The 27,235-nt window shown below is 39.2% G+C and overlaps 1 protein-coding gene and 1 non-coding gene across 2 annotated transcripts in view; one reads left to right on the top strand and one right to left on the bottom strand.

Annotated features, from left to right (window-relative positions):
- Positions 1-27,235, bottom strand: part of Morc2 (MORC family CW-type zinc finger 2) — a 44,250-nt gene that overhangs the window by 14,750 nt on the left and 2,265 nt on the right. Inside the window, exons 3-9 of the mRNA XM_005366111.3 lie at positions 20,159-20,212; positions 18,805-18,839; positions 12,184-12,252; positions 11,586-11,676; positions 8,241-8,349; positions 663-822; positions 441-552 (exon numbers count right to left, since the gene is read on the bottom strand). Coding sequence (XP_005366168.1) covers positions 441-552; positions 663-822; positions 8,241-8,349; positions 11,586-11,676; positions 12,184-12,252; positions 18,805-18,839; positions 20,159-20,212 — 630 coding nt within the window. The remainder of the gene's footprint in view (positions 1-440; positions 553-662; positions 823-8,240; positions 8,350-11,585; positions 11,677-12,183; positions 12,253-18,804; positions 18,840-20,158; positions 20,213-27,235) is intronic.
- On the top strand, positions 22,732-22,865 carry LOC113458172. The gene has a single exon (XR_003378597.1). It is a non-coding gene; the product is annotated as a U4 spliceosomal RNA (small nuclear RNA).

Here is a 27,235-nt window from a genome sequence, read left to right as displayed (position 1 = left end):
TCACAACAAGGTAAGTCCAAAGCTAATGACTTCCTCTCTGCTCTTCAGTTCCTCAATATTCATTTCACATCCTGGCTTCTCTTGACACTTTGACCAGAATGGCCCCTCATCACAGGTACATCCTCCCCAGTCATATCCCTAGCACAGATGCCCCACAGAAACCTCAGCTGGCCCTTACAGGGAACCAGGTGCAATTTCGCCACTAGGACCCAGGCCTCAGATTCTTCTATCAAATGGGAGAGTTGGAACAGGGAATCATTAGTCTTTGTTTTAGTTTCACAGAGGAGCCATTGTCCTGCTATTAAGCAGTTAGGAGCTCTCAGCTCTATCAATACTGCCAAGAGAAAGTCATGAAAGTGATTTTCCATTTTCCCCTGAAGTCATCTCCTAAGGGAGTAAAGACCAGTTCCAGGGCCTGCCACCATTCCAGCCATACTCACGTGCCCTCTGGGGAGGTCTCTGCCATCTGGATGTCTTTTGGATTTGAGATTATGTCTAGTTCTGGTTCTCCATTGTCCATGAGCTTGAGATTAAAGATGATCACCAGTGTTCCTGGGGAAACAGAAATCCTTTCTCTGCCAGCCAACCATGGCTCCTTCCTACACCACCAGAGGCTCTAGGGCTCCCAGATTCTCTGGGCTACATGTCCAAAGCCTACTTACCACTATTCCCGGGAATCTTCATGAACTGGGCCATCACCTGCTCCTCGGTGTGGAAGGGAGAGTACTTGTAGATGAGCTCTGTCTCAATGGCAAACTTCTCCACATTGTCTGTGACAGGTTCCCGTGTTCGAGCATTCCAGGTAGGCAATGGGACTATCACCTTTGTTTTGGGTGAGCACAGATGAACACTGTGATTGGGGATCCAGAACCACCTTCCCCCAAAACCTGCAGCTTTCCTGTCTCTTCAGTTATGTAGTCTGGCACCAGCTACAGCTTCTGGTCCCTCCCCAAATTCTTACCATTATGCTAGTTTGTGCCTTGAAGGTTTCTGTGCCTATCTGGGATGTCTTTGGTCATTTCATTAATTTGGTAAAAATTCTACTTTAACCACTAAGGGAAAATACATTTACAATTATCTAGCTAATCTAGAAACACAAAACATAACCTCTAACTCAGCAATTCTACTTCTGGGCAAATACCCCCAAAGGAACTTTTGCACAAATTTACCAGCATACATATACAGGAACAACTCAAATATTCACTACATAGTGATGGAGGAGTTAATTTCATTCGTTAATAAAGAAACTGCTTTGGCCCATTTGATAGGCCAGCCCTTAGGTGGGTGGAGTAGACAGAACAGAATGCTGGGAGGAAGTGAGGCAATCGCCATGCATTTCCTCTCTGGGTCAGACGTGATGAAGCTCCAGTCCAAGATGGACGTACACCAGAATCTTCCTGGTAAGACACCACCTCATGGTGCTATACAGATTACTAAATATGGGTTAGTCAAAATGTGAGAGTTAGCCAGTAAGAGGCTAGATATAATGGGCCAGGCAGTGTTTATATGAATACAGTTTATGTGTTGTTATTTCAGGGCATAAGCTAGCCAGGCGGCTGGGAGCTGGGTGGCAGGAACGCAGCCCGCTGCTCCTTCTACAACACAGTGTCTAAACAAATAGTTTATGGTAATAAAAATGAACAAAGGCACAGCTACAAACATCAACATGGAGGAGTCTCACAAACACAGTATTATCTGAAAGGAATATAATTTCTACATTGTCGGTCCATCTGTACATGTACAAAAAACTAACACATACACACTAGTGACAAACAATGCCTCACACCTTCCAAAAAGGAAGTGATTGATGGAGAAGGGTCTATGTGTTACTTTCATTGGTTAATAAAGAAACTGCCTTGGCCCTTTGATAGGACAGAAAATTAGGTGGGTGGAGTAGACAGAACAGAATGCTGGGAAGAAGGGAAGTGAGTCAGACACTATGGAGCCAGCCGCCAGGTCAGACATGCTGAATCTTTCCTGGTAAGCCACCACCTCATGGTGCTACACAGATTATTAGAAATGGGTTAATCAAGATGTGAGAGTTAGCCAGTAAGAGGCTAGAACTAACGGGCCAGGCAGTGTTTAAAAGAATATAGTTTGTGTGTTGTTATCTAGGGTGTAAAGCTAACCATGAGGGAGCCAGGCAGGATGAAAAGCAGGCCTTCCCGCAGCTCATCACTACAAATGGCACCCAGATGTGGACAACTGAATCCACAGAAAGCCTGAGAAAGCTTGGGAAAGAATAGAGTAATGCATGTTTTCTTGGTAGCAGATATTTCTCGGGTTTGCTCTGCTTGTTAGAGGCAAGCAAGCGCTCTCATCTAAGAGAGGCTTCCTGACTCAGCTTTAGCTGCAAAACCTTGCAGCTCTTTTAAGAGGTCCTGCCACAAAACACATAAATGGTGTTGATGAAAAGCTGAACACATGATTTTCGGTTTTCAGTCGTAGCAGGAAAAAAGCTGTGCCGCTTTAAAATGCTGACTTTCTGGGTCATCCTGCCAGGGTAAACTCTGACTCTTTCAGGCAGGCAGTCCGACTGAGTGTGGTCCGTGAGCAGAATGCTGCAGCTTGCTTGCTGGCAGGGACCTTGAAACACTGTAGAGTTGTGGCAATGAACACGGTTCTAGCCGGTACCTCAGCCACAAGGCTGGAATCGCAGAAAGCTAAGGAATAGGCTAGATCCAGCCGGCAAAGCCACAGCTTTAATCCTACCCATATTGCTCATTAAATTAAAGACGCATGTGTTCACAAAAAGAGAGATATATAGTAAAGATAGATTCAAAGATGAAGAAAACCTCTAAATGGTTTACTATGTGTTAAAAAATATGTGTAGGCTAAAGGTTAAAGTTCCTAAAAAAGAAAGAAAGAGAGTAGTTGGGTGTGGTAGTACACTGAGACTTCAAGGAGCAGAGGTAGATTGACCTTTGTGACTTCAAGGTGTGGTAGCGTACACCTTTTAATCCCAATGCCTGGGAGGCAGAGACAGACGGATCTCTGAGAGTTCAAGGACAGCCTGGTCTACAGAGTTATTCCAGGACAAAGATATACAGAAAACCTGCCTCAAAAAATAAAAGTAAAAATAAAAATAAACGAAATAGAGGTTAAAATACAGGCACACAAAGATGGAAAATGCACAGAGAATCTTGATACTTTGAATTGTTTGAATGCTGAGGAAGGAGCAACAGCTGATAAAAGATATTTGTTTATAAATGCTGTTGAACTAATCCAAGATAGATATTTTGAAAATACATTGACTTTAAAATTTGGATCTAAGGGCATGAAGCTTTGGAAAGAAGTTTCTTCTTTAGTTTTCACAGAGGATGAAACCCTGTGTATTACTTCTATCCCAATATGATATGATAGACTACGCCCTCCTGAAAGGTTGCTGTGAACACCTTCAAAAAATTACTTTGCTCAACTGCCAACTGAGATGAACCTAGCAACAGGTTATACCATGAAAAGACCTAAATAACAGCGCCCCCATTCAGCACGAAGCAGTTGAGAGAAAAAACTGCGCCCATCTTCCCAAATATTGTTTATAAATGTTCTTTTACATTTAAAGGGGGAAATGATATAGATATGAATAATTTACATTGGTATAATTTTTACTCTATTGATATAATTTTAAGGTCAATTTTGTTATATGTATATGCATTTCTGATCTTGATTAAGGTATTGTGATTGTGTAGTTCATTTAAAAATGTAAGGTATAATTGGAAAATATAGGTTGTTAGTGGATAATCTATAATAGTCAAGCTTGTAGTCATGTTAGATTTTCTAGATGTGCACAGATATATTTCAGATAGGCATTCTTCATACCTTTCAAAGACTACAGAATATGGCATTTTAAATGTCTTAACAACTTAGAATTGTTCATGATAGTGAGACATGTCTGCTCCTGACAGCACCAAGCTACTTTGAGAGGAAGATGGGCATCGAAGAGGCTCCTTATGGAGTTTGATAGTCATTTGGACAAGAAACTGCTCTTGCCCGGACTGTTGCATAAACTGGAGACAGAGAACCCGCAGAGAGGACTGCTGAACTTGCCTAAAGGTGAGATGGTCTTTCGGGGTTCCTGATTTATGAAAGAGTCTATGAGACATTCTGCAGGACACAGCAAAAAGTGACTGAACTGTCTTTGAAATTTCCTGCTTCATGGAAGAGTCTGCTGAATACTATGGGCCTGAAGGCCGAAGATAGATGCCCCAACGGTACAGAGGAACTTTAGGTGACTGTCCAGACAGCAAGATGTCTCTGTCATTTCTAGAGTTTTGGAAGTTGCTTACTTCTGGTTTACTTAGGTAATATTATATCCTTCTGGAGTCTTTGATGGAGTTGAAGAATGGATAGTTATAATTTTCCTTAGTTATGATAAAAGATAAAATAGCTATAAATATTGTAACTATAATTCTTGCTTGATAACTGTTTTGTTGTATGTAATTTTACTATGTTAAAGTTAAAGCCTTTCTTTTTTGTTTAAACAGAGAAAGGGGAAATGATGGAGGAGGGTCTATGTGTTACTTTCATTGGTTAATAAAGAAACTGCCTTGGCCCTTTGATAGGACAGAAAATCAAGTGGGTGGAGTAGACAGAACAGAATGCTGGGAAGAAGGGAAGTGAGTCAGACACTATGGAGCCAGCCACCAGGTCAGACATGCTGAATCTTTCCCAGTAAGCTACCACCTCGTAGTGCTATACAGATTATTAGAAATGGGTTAATCAAGATGTGAGAGTTAGCCAATAAGAGGCTAGAACTAACGGGCCAGGCAGTGTTTAAAAGAATATAGTTTGTGTGTTGTTATCTAGGGTGTAAAGCTAACCATGAGGAAGCCGGGCAGGATGAAAAGCAGGCCTGCCTGCAGCTCATCACTACAAGTGATGATCCTTAAAGTTATCAGAAAGTGATTTCCCCAGGGGCACACTGAGGACTACACAGATCAGGTATTGACAGGGGACTTCTAACTTTGGTTTATGATTATGACTACATAGGTGCATACTTTATTGCAATAATTCCTCAACATATATGAAAATTGATTTTATGTCTAATTTTTTTTAAAACATCCCCTTTGCTGGGCGATGGTGGCGCACGCCTTTAATTCCAGCACTCGGGAGGCAGAGGCAGGCAGATCTCTGTGAGTTCGAGACCAGCCTGGTCTACAGAGCTAGTTCCAGGACAGGCTCCAAAGCCACAGAGAAACCCTGTCTCGAAAAACCAAAAAAAAAATAAAAATAAAAATAAAACATCCCCTTCAAATATCTTCCCTAGTGGCTTCATCATGTCCTCATCCCTTGCTCAAAGCCAGCAGTCCTTGCAGAGCTCAGCATGGGTTGGCTGAAGGGATTCTCTGTGCAGCAAACCAAATGAAGCACCTCATGGGTTCAAGCCAATTGCCCCCACATAAGACAAAGGAATTCAGTATCTTAACACATGCCTGGGTGATAACTCATTAGGAACTCCAACACTGCTGGTTTTCTAAAGAAGCTTCATGCTGAAGTCATTCAGCACAGGGGCTGGTCTGGACACATTCCTCCTGGGCTGAAAATGATCTTATTTTGAAATCTTGGCAGAGAATAGACTGGAATACAATCCAAAACAGTGACCTTCTAGGACCAAGTAAGGAAAAAATTTCATCTAGCTTTTCTACCAAGGGAATCAAGTTCTATTTGCGTTCTGTGAACATGTATCTATACCTTCCAATTTTAAGCAGTTCCAGGTGAACCAATTTAAATTACTAACTTTCCCTACCGCTCCTACTTGTCATTTCTCCTTCAGCTTTTATGTCACCATCTCCCAGTTTTCTTCCTAGACTTTCTCCTCACACACACCTTTCAATATTGGCCTGCTTAGCTCTCAAGTCCTTTTCTTGCTCTACTTTCTTTCTTAAGTGATCTTATTTGCTACCAATAATTCCAGAGTCTAGGACTAAGGATGTAGAAAAACAAAAACAAACAAACAAACAACAACAACAACAAAAAAAACAGAAAAGAAAGCCTATTGCCCCCAAATTCCAGAATTTACTTTGCATGCCCCAAACTAACTTACATTGTCCTCTCTCCATATTGTCCCCTTCCATTCATTCCCCAGGTAATGGCCCATTACCTCCAACTGCCACAACAGAACCTGCAAGTCTCTTTAATCCTTTCCTTACTCCCTCCAATAATCATCAAATACTGTATCACTACACAGCCAGTCAGGACCTTTCTGCCGGTCCACTCTAAATCTTTCTAATCTGAACACTGTGAAGCAACCACATAGACTTTTCTAAAGAGATTCTGGTACTAAGAACTGCTTGATTAAAATCCCATTCATTCAAACAAGGCCCAGAGCATCAGCCCAATCTCACTATGTCCTGTTCTCCAAAGACCACCTCTCTCCCCAGCACCAACCTCAGGAGCTTAAGAAGGATGCTTTTCCATCATATCGAATGAGGTAACCCAGACCCAGAAAGGCAATTATCATATATACTCATTCGTAAGTGGTTTTTAAACATAAAGCAAAGAAAACCAGCCTACAGATCACAATCCCAGAGAACTTAGACAATACTGAGGACCCTAAGAGAGACATACATAGATCTAATCTACATGGGAAGTAGAAAAAGACAAGATCTCATGAGTGAATTGGGAGCATAGAGACCATGGAAGAGGGAGGGGAGAGGAACGGAAAAAAATGTATAGCTCAATAAAATCAATAATTAAAAAAAAATTTAAAAAAAAAAGAACGTTTTCACTGACTCCAAGACTCCTTCACTAGGCAACATTTCTGAATACCTTAGTCCAGGCTGTCTTCCTGTCCTATCTTCTTCTAGAAGTTTTCTCTTTATAGCCTCAGTATATTTCTCTCCAAATATGCTGAATAGGGTAACAAACCATACCTAACAGGTGAACAAGTCGACTAACTAGATAAATAAAAATGGTAGAAAAACATGCCAGTTTTAACATCAATTAATCTGCCACAAATTTATACTCAGATTTCAACAGCACCAGTACGAATTCAATCACTGCTAACCAACAGAGGGGACTAGACTGAACTTCTCAATTGGACCATCTACTTATGTGACAGCTATGAATTACTTTCCACACTTTCTCGATCCCTCTCAAGCTCTATCCTCTATTACTCACACCTGAAAAGCTGGCCAGACCTTCCCTACTCCCCCAGCAAGAAACAGCTCTTTGACAAGTACAGTGGTATACACCTTTAATTCCTACATTCAGGAGGCAAAGGCAGGTGGATCTCTATGAGTTGAGGTCAGCTTGGTCTACATAACAAGTTCTGGACAACCAGAATTACCCAGTTAAGACTCTGTCTCAAAAAGAAAAGAACATTTGTTCTTCAGTATTTAAGTCACCAAACCACAAAGAGAATAATCTAGACATCTGTAATTAGGTAACTGCCTAATTAATTACCAAAAAAGTTTTTTTTTAATGCATATGGATGTTTTGCTTGCTTGTATGTCTGTGTACCACATGCATGCCTGGTACCCAGAGGTCAGAGGAGGGTATCCGATCCTGTGGAACGGGAGTGGGTGCTGGGAATTGAACCTGGTCCTCTGAAAGAACAGCCAGTGCTCTTTACTGCCAAACCATCTTTCCAATCCCAATATATTCTAAAAGTAAGATATATTTCTAAGTCTGTCTTTCAGGACAGTAATAATCACTGGGGCAAGAAAGCAGCTCTTAGTAAGAGCAGGTGGAAGGCGCTACTAACAATGAGCTCATACTAATGTTTTCCAAATACTTACCTGCTTCACAACCTGCCTGGTTAGGGATCTGACTCATGGCTTCTGACATGAGTTAGATTGACACGACACATTTCCTCAAAAAGAAAATGTGTTCACAACACACTCCACAAAATAATCCTCAGAGGACAAAGACACTGATGTCCTATTATTACCATCAACTATAATTTCCAATCCGTTAGGGAAGCCCAAAATACCCGCCTGAGTAACAGTTCTCCACAGACTGGGGTATCTTGCAGATAAGGAGAAGCTTAGAATCCAACTCTCACTTCTGGTCACTTTACAGTCTCTCAAAAACAGAAAAGCTGTTGTCTTTACCTGGACATTTCACTTCCTCTCACATAAAGGTATTATCTGCCTTACCATCCTCCAACCAATGCATCCACCCATCTCATCCCATAAGAGCAGGCAAGTTCTTCAATTCTACAACTTCAAAGAGCTCAGAACAACAGATAAACCCAGTAAATGTCAAGTGGCAACTCAGGCCACAAGGATAAAACCTACTTCATCAATGCCTTCTTCCTCATGAAAGGTACGAGACAGGAAGAGGCAGGTCATGGTGTCCTCCTTCTTAGTGAAGAGAATAAAATCCTTCCCAATGCGCATTGAGCCCCTGAAAAGGAAACAGAAAACAGATCACTCTCCCAAGGACTCAAAGCTCATCTGGAAAGGGAGAGCACCTTCTTGGAATAACTGAGTATGACCAGAGGGCCCTCTTCAAGACCACCAATGGCCCTACTCCCAAGAGATCCCACAGCCCCTGTCCACTTGCACTCAGCCAGCACTCCTTGCTGTGCCTTCCTAACGGTCTCTAACTCCTTAGTCTATAACTTCCTTGAGCAAACTTCCCTTCTCACCATCCTTCTAGAATATATTCGCTCAGACGACAAGTCCCAGGTTTGCTTTCCTCCCAGCTTACTGCCACAGCCCTAACAAGAGAACCTGCTGGAGCTCTAGGTTCATGGGGTCTTCTGTGACACCACTCGTTTAACTCCAACAGTGGACACCTTGAACACATCATCTTCTTTTTGGGCAACACCCTGTTTCTATCTGTCTTTTTACTACACTGTCAAGAGAAGAGTCAAAAAATGACTCTCACAAGCCTTCACAAATCAGCATGAATGCAACATTTATCAAAACACAAATGCTAATTTTTTCTTCGATCATGATATCAGGCCCAGTTCAAAATTTGATCTTTGAAAATAGTTCAAAGAGGAGTACATCCATGTCCCATAACTCTAGCCATTTTCGGTCTCAGAATTGCTTTGCTACTTTGAGCTAATTCTGAAATAGCCTCGAGTTTGTCTTCTACAAGGCAGTTTGGAGCTTGGCATACAGCAGAATGGTAGAACACTTGCCTAGCATGTGCAAGGGCCTCGGTACAATCCCTAGAATCAATGGAAAACAAAACTCATCTGGCAAAAAAATCTAAATGCAATCAATGTCAATGGCTTCCTTCCTGTTTGGCCATGTTAATCCTCTATTGGAGCAGGCAAAGACAGGCATCTTCAGGCAGCACAGGATACAGCAGAAGTATGAAGCAGCAGTAAGACTATCTACTCAACAATGAGGTTGTTTAGCTCCGTTTTTTTTCTGAGCAGCTTCTGGCTATTATCTCATTAGTCCTTACAATACCTCTGGGAGTAGACAATGGTAGGAAGCCTCATTAATCTCTATATACAATTCGGACTGGCATGCCAGACACATAAATGAATCTCATGTCGCATTTCCCAAGCACTCAGGAAAATTCCCAAGACACTAAGTAGATGCTCTGGGGGCTATCAATTCTCCTTTTCCTGAAGATAGGACTACTTTTCCTGCAGGTTGTGGACAGTACTGCCCTTACTCAAACTTGAGAAGACTTTCTTTATATCTTTTTTGTTTCTGTTTTTGATCCTAACAATAGGGTCTGATTAGAGAAACCCAAAAACAACACCTTTGCTAAACCCTATTCTCACTGTAAATCACCTCCTGTAACTTCTTAACTTTGAACACTAGATGGCTCCAATTCAAAGGGACTTTCATAAAAGCCTCCAAAACATGTTGATAACTGCACTCTAACTCTGTACATGTTCTTTCTCAGTCTTCTAAGTACTTTCTGAGTCATACTTAACCGGCTTCTAAGGAGAGTATCAGCATTTAGAACCTCATTTTCTAGGTTAGGAAACTGTCAGAGAGGTAAAGCTGAGTCTGCAGAACTGGCAGGACTAGATAGGTCTATTGGAGACCTCGGTTTTTACAGGTCTTAGATTTTCAGAATCCTCTGGGGAAGCTTCCTATTGTGATCACAGTCTGGGGACTCTCAAGGCAACAATAACAGGTGATCCTAACTATTTGTAAGTATGATCAATTTGCAAGAAGCCACAACTTTAGTGACTAAATGGCTGGATTGAGATCTGAACCCTTGACCAAAGTCAAATGGACAGTCCCTGCCATTTTCTAATCAGAAAGACCTGGTTTATATATACACCCTTCAAATAAACACCTTTATACCATCAGGCAAGTCATTTCACTCCTATACATCTAAATTTCATTGAGAATGCTAACAAAACCCACCTATCACAGGCTGAAGTGTGGCTTAAATGATATCATCCATACAAAGTTTTTAGCCACAGTACCTTCTGGCACATGGGGAATGCTTATTATTAACATTCAGATCCTTCCCTGAGAAGAAAGCCCAGGAACCAGGGCCCTGGTTTCTTTGGAAGCATTCTCTTCTCCACACCCAAAGCACAATGCACATGAAGCCCAACTGAGGCTGTTGACAGATCAAACCACCACCCTTTCTCACATAAAACAACGCACTTCCACAGCAAGATGGAACATGAGTCATAATCTCATTTGCACAAACTCACATTCCACTAAATAGTATTCCACCCAAAGGTACGTACAGCTGGAAGTGAGCATTTCAGAAACAGAAACCTTTTCCTCAGAGCTTTACTCAAAAACCAGAACAACTAGTGTGGGACAATTCTGTATTCTGTCAATTATGTCTTAAATAAACCCTGATTGGCTAGTAGCCAAGCAGGAAGTATAGGCAGGACAACCAGACAGGAAGTAGAGATGGAACAATGAGAATTCTGGGAAGGAAGAAGCCCATTCCTCCACAGTCCTGTGCAGACACCGAAGATGCAGGATGTGACCTGCCCCGCTGAAAAAGGTACTGAGCCATGTGGCTAACATATACTAGAATAATGGACTAAGTTATAAGAGTTAACAAGAAGCCTAAGCTAATGGATCAATGAGTTTATAACTTATGGAGACCTCTGTGTAATTTTCTTTGGGACTTGCCGGCTGTGAGGAACTGGGTGGGACAGAAACCCCAACAAGCAGGACCTAATGCTACAAACAATACATTCTAAGCACTAAACAAGTGGGAACCAAAGCCCAAGGGATATCCCAATAGACTGAAGGAATAAGATGGGTCTCCTACAATATGGCCTTAGAGGATGTACACACATGGCGCTCCAGAACTGCCCCTTTTTCACTCTGGGTCCCCAATGTCCGGCACAAGCATACTGATACATTGTGAAGTGACTCCCTTGCCATCTCAAATACACCCCAGCCCAGAAGAGAACCACCCACATTTTCAAACACGGGATAAAACTATCTATTATTCAATAAAGGAAGAGAGACAGTTCTAGAGAACAGTGTTTTAGATACTCATACTACTCAAAAACTACTGAGAAAATTCAGCTAGATAGTTGCTAAACCACCCCCAACCATCTCTCCTTTCTGACTCTCCCACTGCTCCGGAGTTAATAGTCCTAGAGGGACAAAGGGATGAACAGCAAGAGCACATCATGTGATTTTGTGTTCAGCCCTACAGCAGGCTTTCAATATACATACGATTTTAATCCATTGCCATACTGCCCAATTTGGGTGGACTCAGGAGTTCGTTTGGCTGACTTCCCAAACTGGATCACACTGGCAGCATCACCTCAAGTGGCAGATAAGAGAAATAAAAAGTTAGCATTTCTTCCCCAGACTTCTCAAAGCTAGAGATGTGAGTCATGTTAAATATAAGCAAGGCTCTGTGCCAACAAAACCTCTCTCGAAGGAAAGTCAGTCATGAGGCATAAGAAAGTAATCCTTGCCTAGTCCATCAATACCACCACAGTGCCCTGTGTTGTTACTAGAACATGGTGAACAGTTTCAGGGGAAGAAGTCTCAGTAGTGACGGCTCTAGGATGTTGTGCAAGCTGATAAACACATTGTCAAGAGACAGGTAATCTAACTGATTTCAGATTGACATTCTGTGTTGTCCAAACACCTCCTATGTTAAGACAAGACCCAGCAAACACACAGTGTAATAAAGCCTGAGATGTTGCAACAGCTTCTCATTCCCTAGGTGGATCGTCTAGCCACAACAGTGAGGTCACAGAAAAGCAACTTTGACAGTAAATTGTTATGCTCTGAAAAAGAAACAGTTACCATAACCACTTACTTGGATCCATTCCTGCTCCATCATCCAAAAAGCAAAGCATAAATCCTCCTCGAAGGTCATCCCGCCTTTCTGTAAAAGAAGCAGCTGCCATTACTGGGCTGTTACCACTTACAGGGCGACAACCTGGGTACAGAAAGTGAACCAAAGTGAAGCCGGGTATAAAAGGACGGGTTCAAATCTAGTTTCTCCAAATAGTACTACTAAGCTAGTGTGAGTTAAACTTCAGGGCTCTTGAGGACATGAAGCTTCTCTAGTGCTTTCTAATTCACAACAAGGCTTCAGAGAATCTATTAGAAGAGACCAGTACTTAACATTCAAGATCACTGAATATGCATATCTTTTATATCTTTCTTTCTTATATATCATATTTATTTTCCTATATACCTTTTTATATATCAACATGATATACTACTACATCTGTCCAACATCATGGACCCCAAGTCATTTAAGTAATCTATTATGTATTATACCTTATCAACTGTTCAATCTCAACAGGGTACCTTCCTTTGTGATTTATGTCTGAGGTAACATTCAACGATGCAACATGTAGTAATAAGCACAATGGTGGCAGTTGCCACATACAGATTAATTACTATGTTTATATACTATCACCTCTAGACTAACTGCAGATTGTGAGCTATCTGTATATCTGTCATATCACCTCCTAGATATGGGCCCTTGAAAAGCGAAATGACACAAGATTCAGCAAGTGGTTCTTAGTTCTGGGATAGACCTGCCTAGTCAGAATTACAGACCTTTAGCAATGATATTCAGCACAGTTTTGGCAGGGATTCCTAGCCAACAAGAAGGAAACATGACACAAGACTGTGGCCTCCATTCTTATACGAGCACCATATGGTAACTCATAGCAAGTAATAACAATAGAGTAAAGATTCTCAAATAAGGAAAAAGGCTATACTAATTTTCAAGGTGCCTTTTAATTCAGTGAAGACTATGTAAACAATGGGAAAACTAGTCTTGGAATCAGATATGTAGATATCAAACAGAAAAGGGAGTGAGGCAGAAACTGAAGCAGGAGACCCAAACAAACCATGAAAAGAAGCACTAACATCAACCTCCCCAGTACAGATGTTGTTCATGGTCCACTGCTCAGCACAAGAATAAAAGTAACACATCTACTAAAAAAGAAGAAGCTGTGTAAAATAATTAAGGTCAAGGCCCAAAGCTACTTGGGAGCCTAGTTCCTAGAGTCCAAGCTTCAGTTCACTTTGTACAATTATCTATCCTGACAAATCTGTTTTAAATGCTTTTTTCCCCCCACAGGGTAAAACTAAATGAGTCATGACTGCACTCTGCTAAATAAACAAACTAATGCAAATTAAAATACTATTTTAGATGGGCCATAAACCACAGGGACTTATAAGTATCTCTCAATGTTCAAGAGGCTGAATGAATAAATGCCTCTTCAAAGGTCCAGAGTGAGGCTCTTCTAGAAGATCCTAGTAGATGAGAACATTTCTCCTAAGGCAACACTTCTTATCAAAATCTAGCTCATCCAAGTGAAATGTGGCCAGCAGGAACAAGGGTTTTTTGTTGTTCTTGTTTTTAAAGTATTAAAAGCTTCCCAAGTTCCGTCTACAAGAAACAGTCAAACAGAGACTCACAATGGATAAGGGACGGAGCATGTGGCAGCAGCGTCCTAGCACCTGCCCAGAGACATTTGTTGTATACTGTCAGAAAATTATCAAGACTCTCTTGGGATCTAAAAACTGTTTTGAGCCAAATGCCACTTGAAAAGTTCCCAAGACCACTGAAATCCCTTGAATAATACCCCAGAGCTGACTTCCTAGGCCTGTGTTAGGGTAAAGGAGTCAGGCTATTTCAGCAGTTATTGCTTCAACTGTGGGTTCAAGTTCTCCTAGTTCAAGGATTTATCTCAAAGCTTCTTTTTGTCTGGCTGCTTTTGTTTTATGGGACTACAGAGATGACTCAGTGGTTAAGAGCATACACTCTTTTTGCAGAAGACCCAAGTTCAGTCACCAAGAACCATACTGAGTTGCTCAAAACCACCTGTAACTTCAATTCTAGAGGACCTAATGCTTTCTTCTTGCCTCCATGTATACCCCCCACATGTGGCAGATATGCGCACGCACATGCGCAGAGAGAGAGAGATATTTTTAAAGTAAGTTTCTTCATTCAGTTTACAGTACTATAAAACCATAAGAGTCCAGGTTGGCCTTGAACTCCCCAAATAGTCAAGATGAGTAAACTGATCCTCCTGCCTCGCTACCTCCTGTTAAGGATTAACAGCAAGTGCTACAATACCCAGTTTCTTACTGTCTTGACTGTTTATCTGTTCATCTGTAACCATTTGTAGTGTACCATTTCTTTAATTAGATATTAGGTTCTGAGAGCAAAGGCCTCATCTCATCCTCTGAACTTTCCCCAAAACAAATAGAAAGCACACTGAGCACTCCTTTTATAATCTAACTTTCTTAAATTTCCTTGCTAAAATTTATCCAATGAAGATGGTAGAAGGGAATAAAGATGACCTTTTCTTTATAACTTCTTAGAACGACCACTATGAGGATATGTTCCTTCAACATCACTTGAAGTGGAGGCTCATGTTTCTTTATCTTCTGAATAGTCAGTTTCTTTGGGAGGTAACTGCCAGCACTCCTGCATGCACACTCAGCTATGGCCTGGAAAGGTGGCACCATCTAGGAGATTTAGCAATCATCATCTTCAAGTCTTACAATACTACTTTTTCCTCTTACTTTCCTCTAAGATTAGAAAGTTACATAGTGTGTCTCTGTCTAAAAGCCCCAAAACAACAAACAACAACAACAACAACAACAAATCCAAAGTATTTCTACCACTTTGGCAGCCTTTTCTACAGGTAGCTTTCAGAATTTTGGTGAACAGCTGATTGTAGGCATTATATTTTCTTTTTTCTCCAAAATAATTTACTCTAAGTCCTTTGTCTTATCTAGAAAATCTTCCTAACAACACAACACTAGAGGTTCTGTGTTTATTTCCACTTATCAAATGATTCCATGAAGAGGATTATCTAGTAACTGTATATTCCACATAAACAAAGACTTTCAAAACTGTATATTCACATAAACAAACTTTTTTTGAGCATATGCTCAAAATATGACCGAAAATCTTTCAGATTTAGAAAAGAATGTCAATAAAATATATCACATTAGCCAAATTGAGTTTAAGAATTGTCTTCTATTTCCTTGTTCAAGTTTTTAGTATCAAAATGATCAAAAAGGTATTGCTATAAATATTGAATGGGCAGAAAACAAATAAAAAGCCAATTAACAATAACTAAAAACTCTGTCACTGTCACCGTAACTCTAGGACAAAGATGATCTTACAATATAAAAGTAAAACCAACTGAGCAAACAGTAGAGGATGTCACAGCATCCAGTTTTAAGCCTAACATTTCAAAAAGATGTTTTATAATGGCTATTGTCAACTTGACTACATCAGGAATTAACTGGAATCCAGAAATGGAGGGAAGATCTGTGAGGGATTTTCTGAAGTGGTTTGAAGTGAGTAGATTCACTTCTTATCTGGACCTTTGAGGAAGGAAGACAGGTGCCTTGATCTGGCAGGAAGGTACACCTTTAATCTGAGCCACACCTTCTACTGGAAACCTCTACAGGGCAGGAAGAAGGAAGCTCTCTAGATCATAGTCTGCTTGCCCCCACCTTGCTCGCCCATCCATTCCTTCACTGGCATTGAAGCCTACCTCATTGGGATCCAGCATGTACTGAAGACTAGCTGAGACATCCAGCCTTGTGCACTGAGCAACTACTGGATTCTTGGACAGTCAGCAACTGTTAGATTAGTTTGACTGAAGCCTGTAAGTACTCTAATAAATCCCCTTTTTATATATATATCTAGAGAGATTCATTCTGTAAGTTCTGTGACTCTAGAGAACCCTAATTACAAATTTTAGTACCAAATCTGGCTCTAGAACAACAAAAGTGTAAGGATGAATCTTTTAAGTATCTGTAACAGGCTTTTCAATTTGCTAGCACCTACAGTTACTGAAGCCTTTCCAATTATCCTTTCTCCTGGGAATTCAAAGAATATTGAAAGCCCATGGTATGAACCATATAGTGAGATAAATGCTTTAGATTATCCTGGTTCACCAACTGTGAGTGGGAAAGAATTTGGGGACCCTGTATGTGAAACTTTAGACAGTTTGGAGAAAAACAAGGGAAATGATCATGCTGGTTGGTTGCTTAATTTATCTCTGGATGAACTGACAAAGGATAGGGATGAGCTCTGTGACAAAAACCAATCAACTTCTAGTACCTCAGAATTTTAGTGATAAAACTGACCAGTTCTAGATGCACAAAAACAGTCTTAAAGTTTCTAAGTGCGGCCTAGAAGAGAATCTTCTGTCCAGAAGCCACAGAACTCAAGTTGTAGAAAATCAAGCTGAAGCCCTCATTATAAGGCTGAATTACAGAGAAAGCTCAAGTTCCAGCCTCAGATGGATGGTATCCACAGTTAAAGGAAGGGCATTAGTTGGTGGAAACTGGGATCCTGTAACTTGGAGTAGAGATGTATGGGAGGAACCTACTGAGGCTGAGAACTTTGAATTCTCAGATACTCGAGGTTTGTTTTTTTCCCCTCACCTCAGGAAGTGGTACCCTCAGTACCGCCCCTTGAAATACTGCCTATTTCACCTTTGACCAAGGAAATTAATCCTTCATTGTCTGCTAAACCAACAGTGACTTCCTCTGAAGGAGAAATGGCCAGATGTGCGATTATTTACTGATTCATGGGCTTAGAGCCAATGGATTGGCTAGATGGTCAGGGACTTGGGAAGAATCATGGAACTAGGTGAGAAAAACATCTGGGGAGGATGTATGTGCATAGATCTCTCCAAATGGGCAAAGGATGTGAAGATACTTGTGTCCCATGTAAATGCTCATCAAAAAGTGACTTCTGCTGAGAAGCTCAATAATCAAGTAGATAGGATGACCCGTTCTGTAGACAGTAGCCTCTTTCCTCAGCCATTCCTGTCACTGACCAATGGGATCAATGAACAAAGCGGCCATGGTGGCAGTGATGAAGGTTATACATGGGCTCAACAACATGGACCACAACTCACCAAGTGACTTGGCTACAGCTACTGCTTGCTGAGAGCCAGATATGACAACAGCAGAGACAATCACTGAGTCCCAGATACAAAACCATTCTACAGGGTGACCAGATCACCTGGTGACACGTTGACTACATTGGACCATTTCCTCCATAGAAAGAACACTTTGTCCTTACTAGAGTAGATGCTTATTCTGGCTATGGATTTGCCTTTTCTGCCTTTCCTCCTCCAGGAAAAGAACCAAGATCTGCTGAGGTGCTTGCAAAGGTGGAGGAAATAGAGCTAAGGTCACATGACCAGTAACAGAAACAAGGATCATAGTTGACATGAGTATTCTATTTTGTTAAAAATGTGTTTATGCAGGTATCTGTGTTTTCTTTCACTTTCCTTCTCGTGATATAAGTTTGAGATACTAAAAGAATGCCTCCCAAGGGACACTGTCACCTATTCTAGATTTATAATGCATTTGTGGTTATACAATGGATAGTTATATCAAGTTAGGCATAATTATGACCTGGTTAAATATATAATGTGTTTCTAATTATATGTGGGATAATTACATTATATTTAGGCATTATTATGACCTGGTTATTGTCTTCATTTAGAAATAATTACAGCATAAAGAGATATGAGTGTATGTCAAGTTGACAAGGAGTGGACTTGTGACGACTATTCTTGGTTGTCAACTTGACTACATCTGGAATTAACTGGAATCTAGAAATGGAGTGTACACTTGTGAGAGATTTTCTGCTTGATTTGAAGTGGGTGGATTCACTTCTTATCTGGACCTTTGAGGAAGGAAGACACATGCCTTGATCTGGATCTCGAGGCAGGAAAATACACCTTTTAATCTGGGCCACACTTTCTGCTGGAAGCCTATATAAAGACATGAAAGATGGAAGCTTTTGCTCTTTGCTTGCCTCCACCTTGCTAGCCCATCCATTCCTTCACTGGCATTGGAGCCTACCTCTTTGAGATTCCAGCATGTACTGAAGACTAGTTGAAACATCCAGCCTTGTGGACTGAGCAACTACTGGGTTCTTGGATACGCTATTCACAGCTAGCTATCGTTGGATTAGTTGGACTGAAGCCTGTAAGTCATTCTAATAAATCCCCTTTTTATATATATCCTCTCTCACTATATATATAGTGTGTGTGATTCATTCTGTAAGTTCTGTTACTCTAGAAAAGCCTAACACATGATCTCAGCATCTCTATAAACCAATTACCAGCAATTTTCTGCAACTGACACCAGCAACTTTCCAGGGAAAAACCTCTGTTACCAGGAGTAGTGAAGGATTAATTTCAACAAGACCCTGTCTTCCAGAAAGATGACTAACACTGGATCATTGTACTTCCCACTACTCTATTCCAGCACCCTCTTAAAGCTCCTGGGTTCTAAGACATATGTGGTCAGATCTGCCCCATTTCTACCTAGAGCATGAAGAAATTCTGTCATCTCCAGGCTCCAGAAGCCAGTTATTTCCCACTCACTTCTTAGGCAATAAAAGATCTAAAGTCTGGCTTACCAGCATAAATGTCTATTCTGGTGGCATCAGCATCTCTGCAAAAGGAAAAAAAAATCTGAGATATAGATAAGAATTTAAAGTATCAACCAGCAAAATACACAGTATTTTAAGAGTAATGCATATTATTTTGAATTGGTCAAGCTATGAACAATTCAGATATAGTAAACATATGCATATTTAAATATATATATATTAAAGTTTTGTTTTTATACTTGACCACACAATTTCCCTGACATATCTATGAAATATTTCAAGCACTCCAAATTTATTAAGATGCATGACACACAGGACCTGGGTACAGTTTTAAGAGTCTCATACATGCTGGTATCTCCAGGCTCACTTTTGACTGAGGAAATTAATCTTTCATTGTCTGCTAAACTAGCAGTGACTTCCTCTGAAGGAGAAGTGGCCAGATGTAGGATTGTAGTTAAACAATGTGTCATCTAGTACATTTCCATGAGCAGGTAACAAGAATATAGTAACAAAAGCAATAATAAAAGTCAAGTATGGTAACACACATCTGTAATGGCCACACTCAAAAGACTGAGGCAGGAGGACCTTGGGCTGTATATTAAGGCCTGTCTCAAAAACACAAAAAGTACTAACAGTATACAGTATACTAACAGTTGTACAGACATTAGAAATTACAAGTAAATTCACTAACTGAGGAAGTTTCAAATTCTACTATCAACTCTTACCCTCTTCTTCCTTCATTATGTCAATAAGTAACTAAATTTTAGAGTTTACACTAAAACCAAGACAATATTTTGTTAATATAATTATAAGAGGAAGAGGTCAGCAGATCTCTGTAAAGTAAACATTAATTAGCCTAGTCAACACAGTGGTTACCAGGCCAGCCAGAGTGAGGTCCTGTCTCAAATAACAAAAAAACCCACAATGGAAGATACTGATTAAAGAGTAGTCACTTGTAATAAAATAACTATTTGGGGGAAGATGCACAAATCTGGCCTAGTTTTAAAGACATTCAGCAGTACAGTGTCTTGGCAACACAAACTAATACTCTAATCTATGTGTCCAATTAGTTTGACTCTCCAGTTCCTATCTTAATCCCCTACTTCTCACAATTATCAGATGCTGATACACAAGGGAAAGTGGTTTGGAAGTGGTAAGTTTCCTATTTTTAGGTTGGAACACAAAGAGCAATGAATGAATTTAAGGTAATCAAGAAAGTGTCAAATACTGTGATAATAAAAATACTTTTTGCTAACGAGTCTCTTAGGAGTTGCAACATATACAACAAAAACATCTTTCTCTCAAGTCATCAGAGAGCTAAAGTCATGATGATCCATAAAGGTCTCCCTCTAAGCAATTAAGAGGCTGGAAGACTACATACCTTGCATTATCAACCAGTTCAGCAAGAGCACCAAACAAGAATTCATGAGTGGTTCTGAAATAATACATTTTAAGAGTTAACAAAAGAATTATGACCTGAGCTATAAGTCTTAAGGTTATAAACATTTAAAAGGTTTAGAAAACATCTAAAATCCACATGTGCATCACTGATGGAACTACTAAATATAAACTCCATAACACAAGCCTTTCTAGAGCTGATTCCCCACAAATCAAGCCCTGCCATTTACTCAGAAATGTTTACTTTTCCTATTTTTAATTGAAAACCTACCTTAAAGAACCTTGAAATTTTTACATGTACTATTAAAAGTAGTGATAGTATGAAAAAAGAGTAATAGCCTAGAAAAAAATGCCTCTATTTTATCTTTCATTGATTTAACCAGCTGTCAGTTTCTGCACAGGAGGAATTGTAAGCAATTATAAACATACATCTTTACAAGTAAGTATCTTGAGTTCTGAATAATATGACAGGTATGTTCACAAAACCCAAACTTTTAGAAGCTTCCAGGAGATAATCACTGAAGCCTCCACTTAAAAAGTTATTTTTTCCTTGGACACCCAGAAGACCATACCAAATGGTCTTCTTACCCTTGCAGGAGAATTTCTTACTTTTTTTTTTTTTTAAGGATCTTAGTCAAAGACCTGGTTTTAGCCAATGTCTGAGGAAGTTGAAATGATCTGCGCTACCTTCTGCTCTGAGAAGAGGGGATTTCACTTACAAGCTGCACAAAGCCCATGCGTCTCCTCTTTTTCCTGGGACAGCTCACACACAGGTATGCTCAATTTACACTTTCTTAAGTTGTACAATTTCCTACAACAGTCTTCACTAACTATAAAGAGGAACAGGTCGATATAGAACCATCCACAAAATCGGCTTGATTTTTAAAGGAAATACAAAATTATAGGCACAAACTATAATCAACTCTCATAGTTTTTTTCTTGCTTTTTCATGTTTAGTCAATAATCAAAATGGCATTTTCTAAACATTAAGATTGAAATATAACACTAGTACCCAGCATTTAGGATCTCTGACCACTTACGATATTGTTTTAAACTGTGAACCAGTTGTTTATAAAAACTCTAACTGTCCAGGAAAATTGATTTTCTTGAAGGTTATTCTTCAGCTTGTTTTTTAAACTGTAAACTTTTAAATAAATAAAACTACCTCTTCCTAGAATTCTAGAAAGACATTTTCTCCCATGAGATCAGTGAATATATCTATTGCTAATCCAAAGGCAGTAGGACCAAGAAAGATGTTGCAGCAAAATGCAGACGTTTTATCACCAATTCACTTATGGAATGAAGTTCAAATTCTTCCAGATAAAATCCAAATGTTAAGTACTTGACATGGAAGAATCAAACTTCTAATAGAAACCTTGCCTTAAAAAGTCATCTCTTTATTATAAATATTTGAGTGTTCACAGTTATGATAGCAATGCCTGAAATCCCAAGACCCTATAATGACATCATCCAAAAGGTATTAAGATGAAGAACTCAAGGCCTGCCTGGACTATGTAGCAAGATATTATCAAAAAAAGAAAAATTTAAGTAATTTTCAAAATTTTTACTTTTTTTAAAAAAATGACTTAACTATGTATATAGTGTTCTGATTGCATGTATACCTCCAGGCCAGAAGCCAGATGGTCATGAGCCACCATGTGGGTGCTGGGAATTGAACTCAGGTCCTCTGGAAGAACTGTCAGTGCTCTTAACCTCTGAGCCATCTCTCCAGTCCCTTGAAATTATTGCTTTAAATTTGCCAAACTATCAGTTGGATAAAAAAATGCCCCATGTACTCCACTCCATTTTTGTATAGGGCAGTGGTTCTCAACCTGTAGCTCACAGCTCCTTTGGTAATACTCTATTTCCAAAAATATTTATATTACAATTCATATCAGTAGCAAAATTACAATTATTAAGTAGCAACAAAAATAATTTTATCACCACAACATGAGGAACTGTATTAATGAGTCACAGCATTAGGAAGGTTGTATAGGGAGAGGGCTGGTGATACAGGTCTGTGGCACAGTATCTGTCTAGCATGCATAGGTGTTAGATTTAATCCTCATGGGGGGTGGGGAGAGAGAGAGAGAAACAGGTAAACAAGCAGGCAGATACACAGAGAGGCAGGTTGGAAAATTAAGATGAATTGTTATAGATAATGTTAATTAAAAGCCAATCTGAGTGGTGGTGGTACATGCATTTAATCCTAGCACTTGGGATGCAGAGGTAAGCAGATCTGTGAGTTCGAGGCCAGCCTGGTCTATAGAGTGAGTTCCAGGACAGTCAGAACTGTTATACAGAGAAACCTTGTCTTGAAAAACAAACAAAAAAGTCAATCTAGAGACAGAGGACATAACTCAGCATCTGAGCACTTGCATACCATGTGCAAGGCCTAGGTTAGATCCCTAGTACATAAGACAAAAAAGTCAATCTACAGTTAGGCATGATGGCACACAACTGTAATTCCATAAAGCTGAGGGACAATAACAAGTTTTAGGTAAGCTTAGGCTATATAGCTAGATTATCTTTAGAACAGAATTCTTGTGGGGACTCTGCTTTGAGCAGTGGCTGTGTCACAGCCACTAAGGTTTCTCTGAGATGCAATCACTGCTGTTGAAAACTACCCCACACCATGATGACTTGAAAACACAGTCAGCACTGGAAAGTTCTAACAGTCTCTACAGAGACTGAATTTTTTTTAAAGTAGGTAATCTAATATTTATTCTCAAGCTTTCAGTCATCTTCTAGTCTGATATAAGTCATAAAATTACATCAAATTAGTTTTATATACAATCCAGACTAGTGTGTAGAAATATAAACTAGAAACTCTATTTTTAATCATTTTCATTTATTTAAACAAGAACATGTTTTTATTGTTTTTGTTTTCTTCTGGTTTTTCGAGACAGGGTTTCTCTCTGTATATCTGGTTGGCCTTGAACTAAGAGATCCGCCTGCCTTTGTACCCCAAGTGATAGTATTAAAGACATGCACCTCGCTTATGAACATATTTTTAACGTAAGTCAGTGAATCTCAAAAAAAAAAAACAACCCTGATGTATGGTAATAAAAGCATACTAGACTAAGAATACAAGTGTAACTTGCATTGGAATGTTACATATAAAACAGATAAAACTAATAAAACAGAGCTCAAATTCTTCTGGCTTAAAATAAAATGACGTTTCTAGGCTGGGCATGTAACTCAGTTGGTAAGGTGCTTGACTAACATGTACAACATAAAACTAGGTTTGTAGTATAAAGTCCTAGAACTCAGAGGTGAAGGCAAGATTATCAGTTCAAGGTGAGTCTTGGCTACTTATCAAGTTTAAGGTTATTAGCCCTGGCTACAAGAAACCTTATTTAAAAAGGGAGGGAGGGAGGGAGGGAGGAAAGAAGGAAGGAAGGAAAAGGTTTCTGGCTTCTGGTTATAAAACTGTAAATAAGAATTATGGAGACAATAATAACATCCTTTGCCACAAGAACAAAAAAAAAAAACTAAAAAAGCACTGTGTACTTCCAACTGTTTCATATAAAAAATGAGACACTGAGAATCTATTAAGAGGCTATTAAAAGGGCAAGCACACAGCACTTTTAGCTAAAATCTCACTGTACTCTATGTAAAGTTTAGGAATGTGCTTTGTACACATAAGATCTAAGAAAAAAATTTCAAATCTCGTTGCTAGCAGTATCATCAGTATTTTATACACACATATTTCAGATAACCTAATAGATACTAAATGTAGCTAGAGTATTTTGTATGGTAGCAAACATCATTAAAGGGTTTTCTGTTAAGGTCAGAAAAAAATAGAATCTCATGAGATAGATGGAGCTTAAAGACGTTGACATCATTGTTCTAAATAATCCTTAAAAATCATAAAACACATACACAATGCATGAAGTTCCTTTTTTGCCAAATATTTCAAAAGGTACACTTACTGCTGGTTAGCATGTAAGATATAATTAAATATTTTTAAAGACATTTCTCAAGTCAGGCAAGGTGATGTACACCTTTAATCCCAGCACTCAGGTAGAGGCAGGTTGAATCCAGCCTGGTCTATCTGGTCTATATAGTGAGTTCCAGGGCAGCGGCAGCCAGGGCTACATAGAGAGACCCTGTTTCAAATTTAAAAAAGAAAACAAAGAGGGGGGCTGGAGAGATAGCTCAGTAGTTAAGTGCACTGACTTCTCTTCAGAGGACCTGAGTTCAATTCCCAGCAACCACATGGTGGCTCACAACCATCCACAATATCTGGTGCCCTCTTCTGGAATGCAGGCAGAACACTGTACACATAATAAATAAATCTTTAAAAAACAAAAACAAAAACTTCACAGACCTAAATATCATTTGTCCCTTTTCTGAAGTCAACTAATCGAGAAAACACAAAGGTTTTTAAAACTCTGATGCTTCCAATTGATTTAAACATATGTGATCCAAAATAGTTTTGTAGTTCAGCATTTCCAGAATAAAATCAAACATAAATTTGCTTGTTATGTAAAGAAAATGGTTTCTCTATGTAGACAACCTGAATTTAAAAGAAAAAATTGTACAAGCTCATAACAATGAGAGCTTTTGCTGAATTTCTGAATATGCTGACAATAGTTAATTGCCATAATTAGTACAGAAAAAAGCTAGCAGCACATGCCTTTCATCCTAGTACTGGGGAGATAGAGGCAAGCAGGGATCTCTGTGAGTTCAAGCTGAGAAATTGTGGAGTTATTTTACATTCAAATAGTGTGTGTGCACATACATGCATGCATACAAATATGATTGCCTTACATTTCAGCAGTCTTGTAAATCATATGAAACACAAGTCTCTGACTTCATAGGCCCCTGTACATTCACTTCTCATATGGAGAAAACCACTCAGAAATACCATATGCCAAAGGTAAGTCACAGAATGTTCCAAGAGTAATAGAAAAAAAGTCACCTTATACTTAAGCATTCTGATTACCTGGCTACATAAAAGTATATCAAATGACTTAAGATACGAATCTTAAAAACATATTCCTCTTATGCCAAAGGAACCACTACTATAACAAGAATAGCAGTCATAAAACCAACTACCAAAGAGCTTAAAACTCCTTTGCTGTGGAAACCCTAGCTTGCATAATCCCATAAAAAGCAGCATATACTATTAGAAGAAACCAGATTTCTTTTTCAGACTATCAGCTATAACCAAGAATAACTATCAATAGTAAGTATCATAGGATCTAATTTTTAAAAAAATTAAGACCTGTTCATTCTCTCCAACATATACTTCTGAATATATCTGCCTAGGGACTGAAGATGGCTGGTTCAGTGGCTTAGAGCACATGTTGCTCTTGCAGAGGACTCAGGTTCAATTCCCAGTTCCCACATGGTGGCTCACAACCACCCCCTAACTGTAGTTCCAGGGAATCTGATGCCTTCTTCTGAACTCGGAACGTATCAGGCATGCACATGGTACATTTACATACATACAGGTAAAACACTCATACACAAAAAATAATCTTTAAAAATTGTCTAATGTCTAACATCAACGAGCAGGTTACAATTAGGTTTTAGTCTAGATAAAACAGTATAAAGAATAAACACCACTTGATTGTTATTTGGCATAATCCTCAAATACTATATTATCTCCATCTTACAAATGAAAAAAAAAAACAAAACTGAGGCTTTAAAAAGCCGCAAGAAAAGAAGCATTCAAATATAGAGTTTGAGAGTTTCTAAGTACAGGCTTTCCACCAAACCACAAAAATTTCTACTCCTCTAGTCCAGACTCTGCTTGCAAGCCTAATGCAAAGTAAATAAATAAATAAATAAAATGTTTTATTTCACAATTCAAAATATAATTAACATTGTTGGTGTAGTACCTAAAATTGTCTGGCATTTTAAAGATTTTTAACATTTAGAATAAAGCAGGTACCATAAGATCTTTCCTTCTCTGAAGTTGATTTATTGAACCACTCAACATTCTACTAACACACGTAAAATTTTTTTAAATTTTAGTTTTCTCTAATAATGAACTTCCAATCAAATCATAATGACCAAAAGAAACAACAACAACAACAACAACAAAAAAAACCTCTTAAAATAAGTTACTAGCAGAAAACTTAAGTTGAGGGCCCAGAGTGGTGGCCCTTAGCACTCAAGAGGCTGAAGCATGAGGATCAAGCCTAGCCTGGGCTACACAGTACAAGCCTAAGTGAAAGAAAAAAGAATTCTCATTGTGTGTGGTGTACAGTTAATATTTTCTTAAGGTAAGACTAGACACATTCAAAGCAAGCAGATTCATTTCAAAGACCAAATCTGTGATCCAGATAAGAAATTCCAGAGTTTCCAAATGATATGCTAGCACAAGTTCCAATTCAACTCATTCAAGTAACTCAGTTTACTTCTTTGCTTTGGCAGTGTCCACATACTGTTAATAATCCATAATACTCAGAAGCTTAATAAAATAAGCCAAAATGAAAGCCTTATAGATCAGGAAGCTAAGTCCTCTGCCTTATAGACAAGAAAACAAAACCTTCAAGGTAACATCAACCAGCACTGCATAATGGTTAAAAATACTAAACACTGTAGCCAAATCTGGGTACCATTAATTTGCCTCTGCAACAACTTAATCTCTTAGAGCCTCAGTTTTCTCAAACACAAAACAAGAATAAGGGTCAACCCGTAAGTTTAAGCAATGAATTGCTTATACTACTGTTATTGCATGAGTCAATAGTGATGCTGGAACAAGACAGATTTTGAAGGTCAATTTTCAAAGGTCTTCCAAGTTTCTTAAAATCTGTAACTCCAAATTTGCCCTGACAGTCCAAAATTGAAATCTGATGCGTGCTGACATTATAGCACACAATCAGCCATGAACTTTTGAATAGTGCCCTTCAGAACTGCTTGTTCTTAATATGTAGTTTAAATATAAAGAACACTGATGCCAGGCAGTGGTGGTGTACACCTTTAATCCTAGCTCCAGGAAGGCAGGTGGATCTCTGTAAATTCAAGGCCACCTTGCTCCACAAAAGATAGGAGACAGTCAGAACTGTTACACAGAGTAACCCTGTCTTGAGAAACCAAAAAA

This window comes from Microtus ochrogaster, unplaced genomic scaffold (assembly GCF_000317375.1).
Source record: "Microtus ochrogaster isolate Prairie Vole_2 unplaced genomic scaffold, MicOch1.0 UNK6, whole genome shotgun sequence".
In the NCBI taxonomy this organism is placed as follows: domain Eukaryota; kingdom Metazoa; phylum Chordata; class Mammalia; order Rodentia; family Cricetidae; genus Microtus; species Microtus ochrogaster.
Note: the sequence above shows the minus strand (reverse complement) of the source record. Positions and strands in the feature narration are given on the sequence as shown.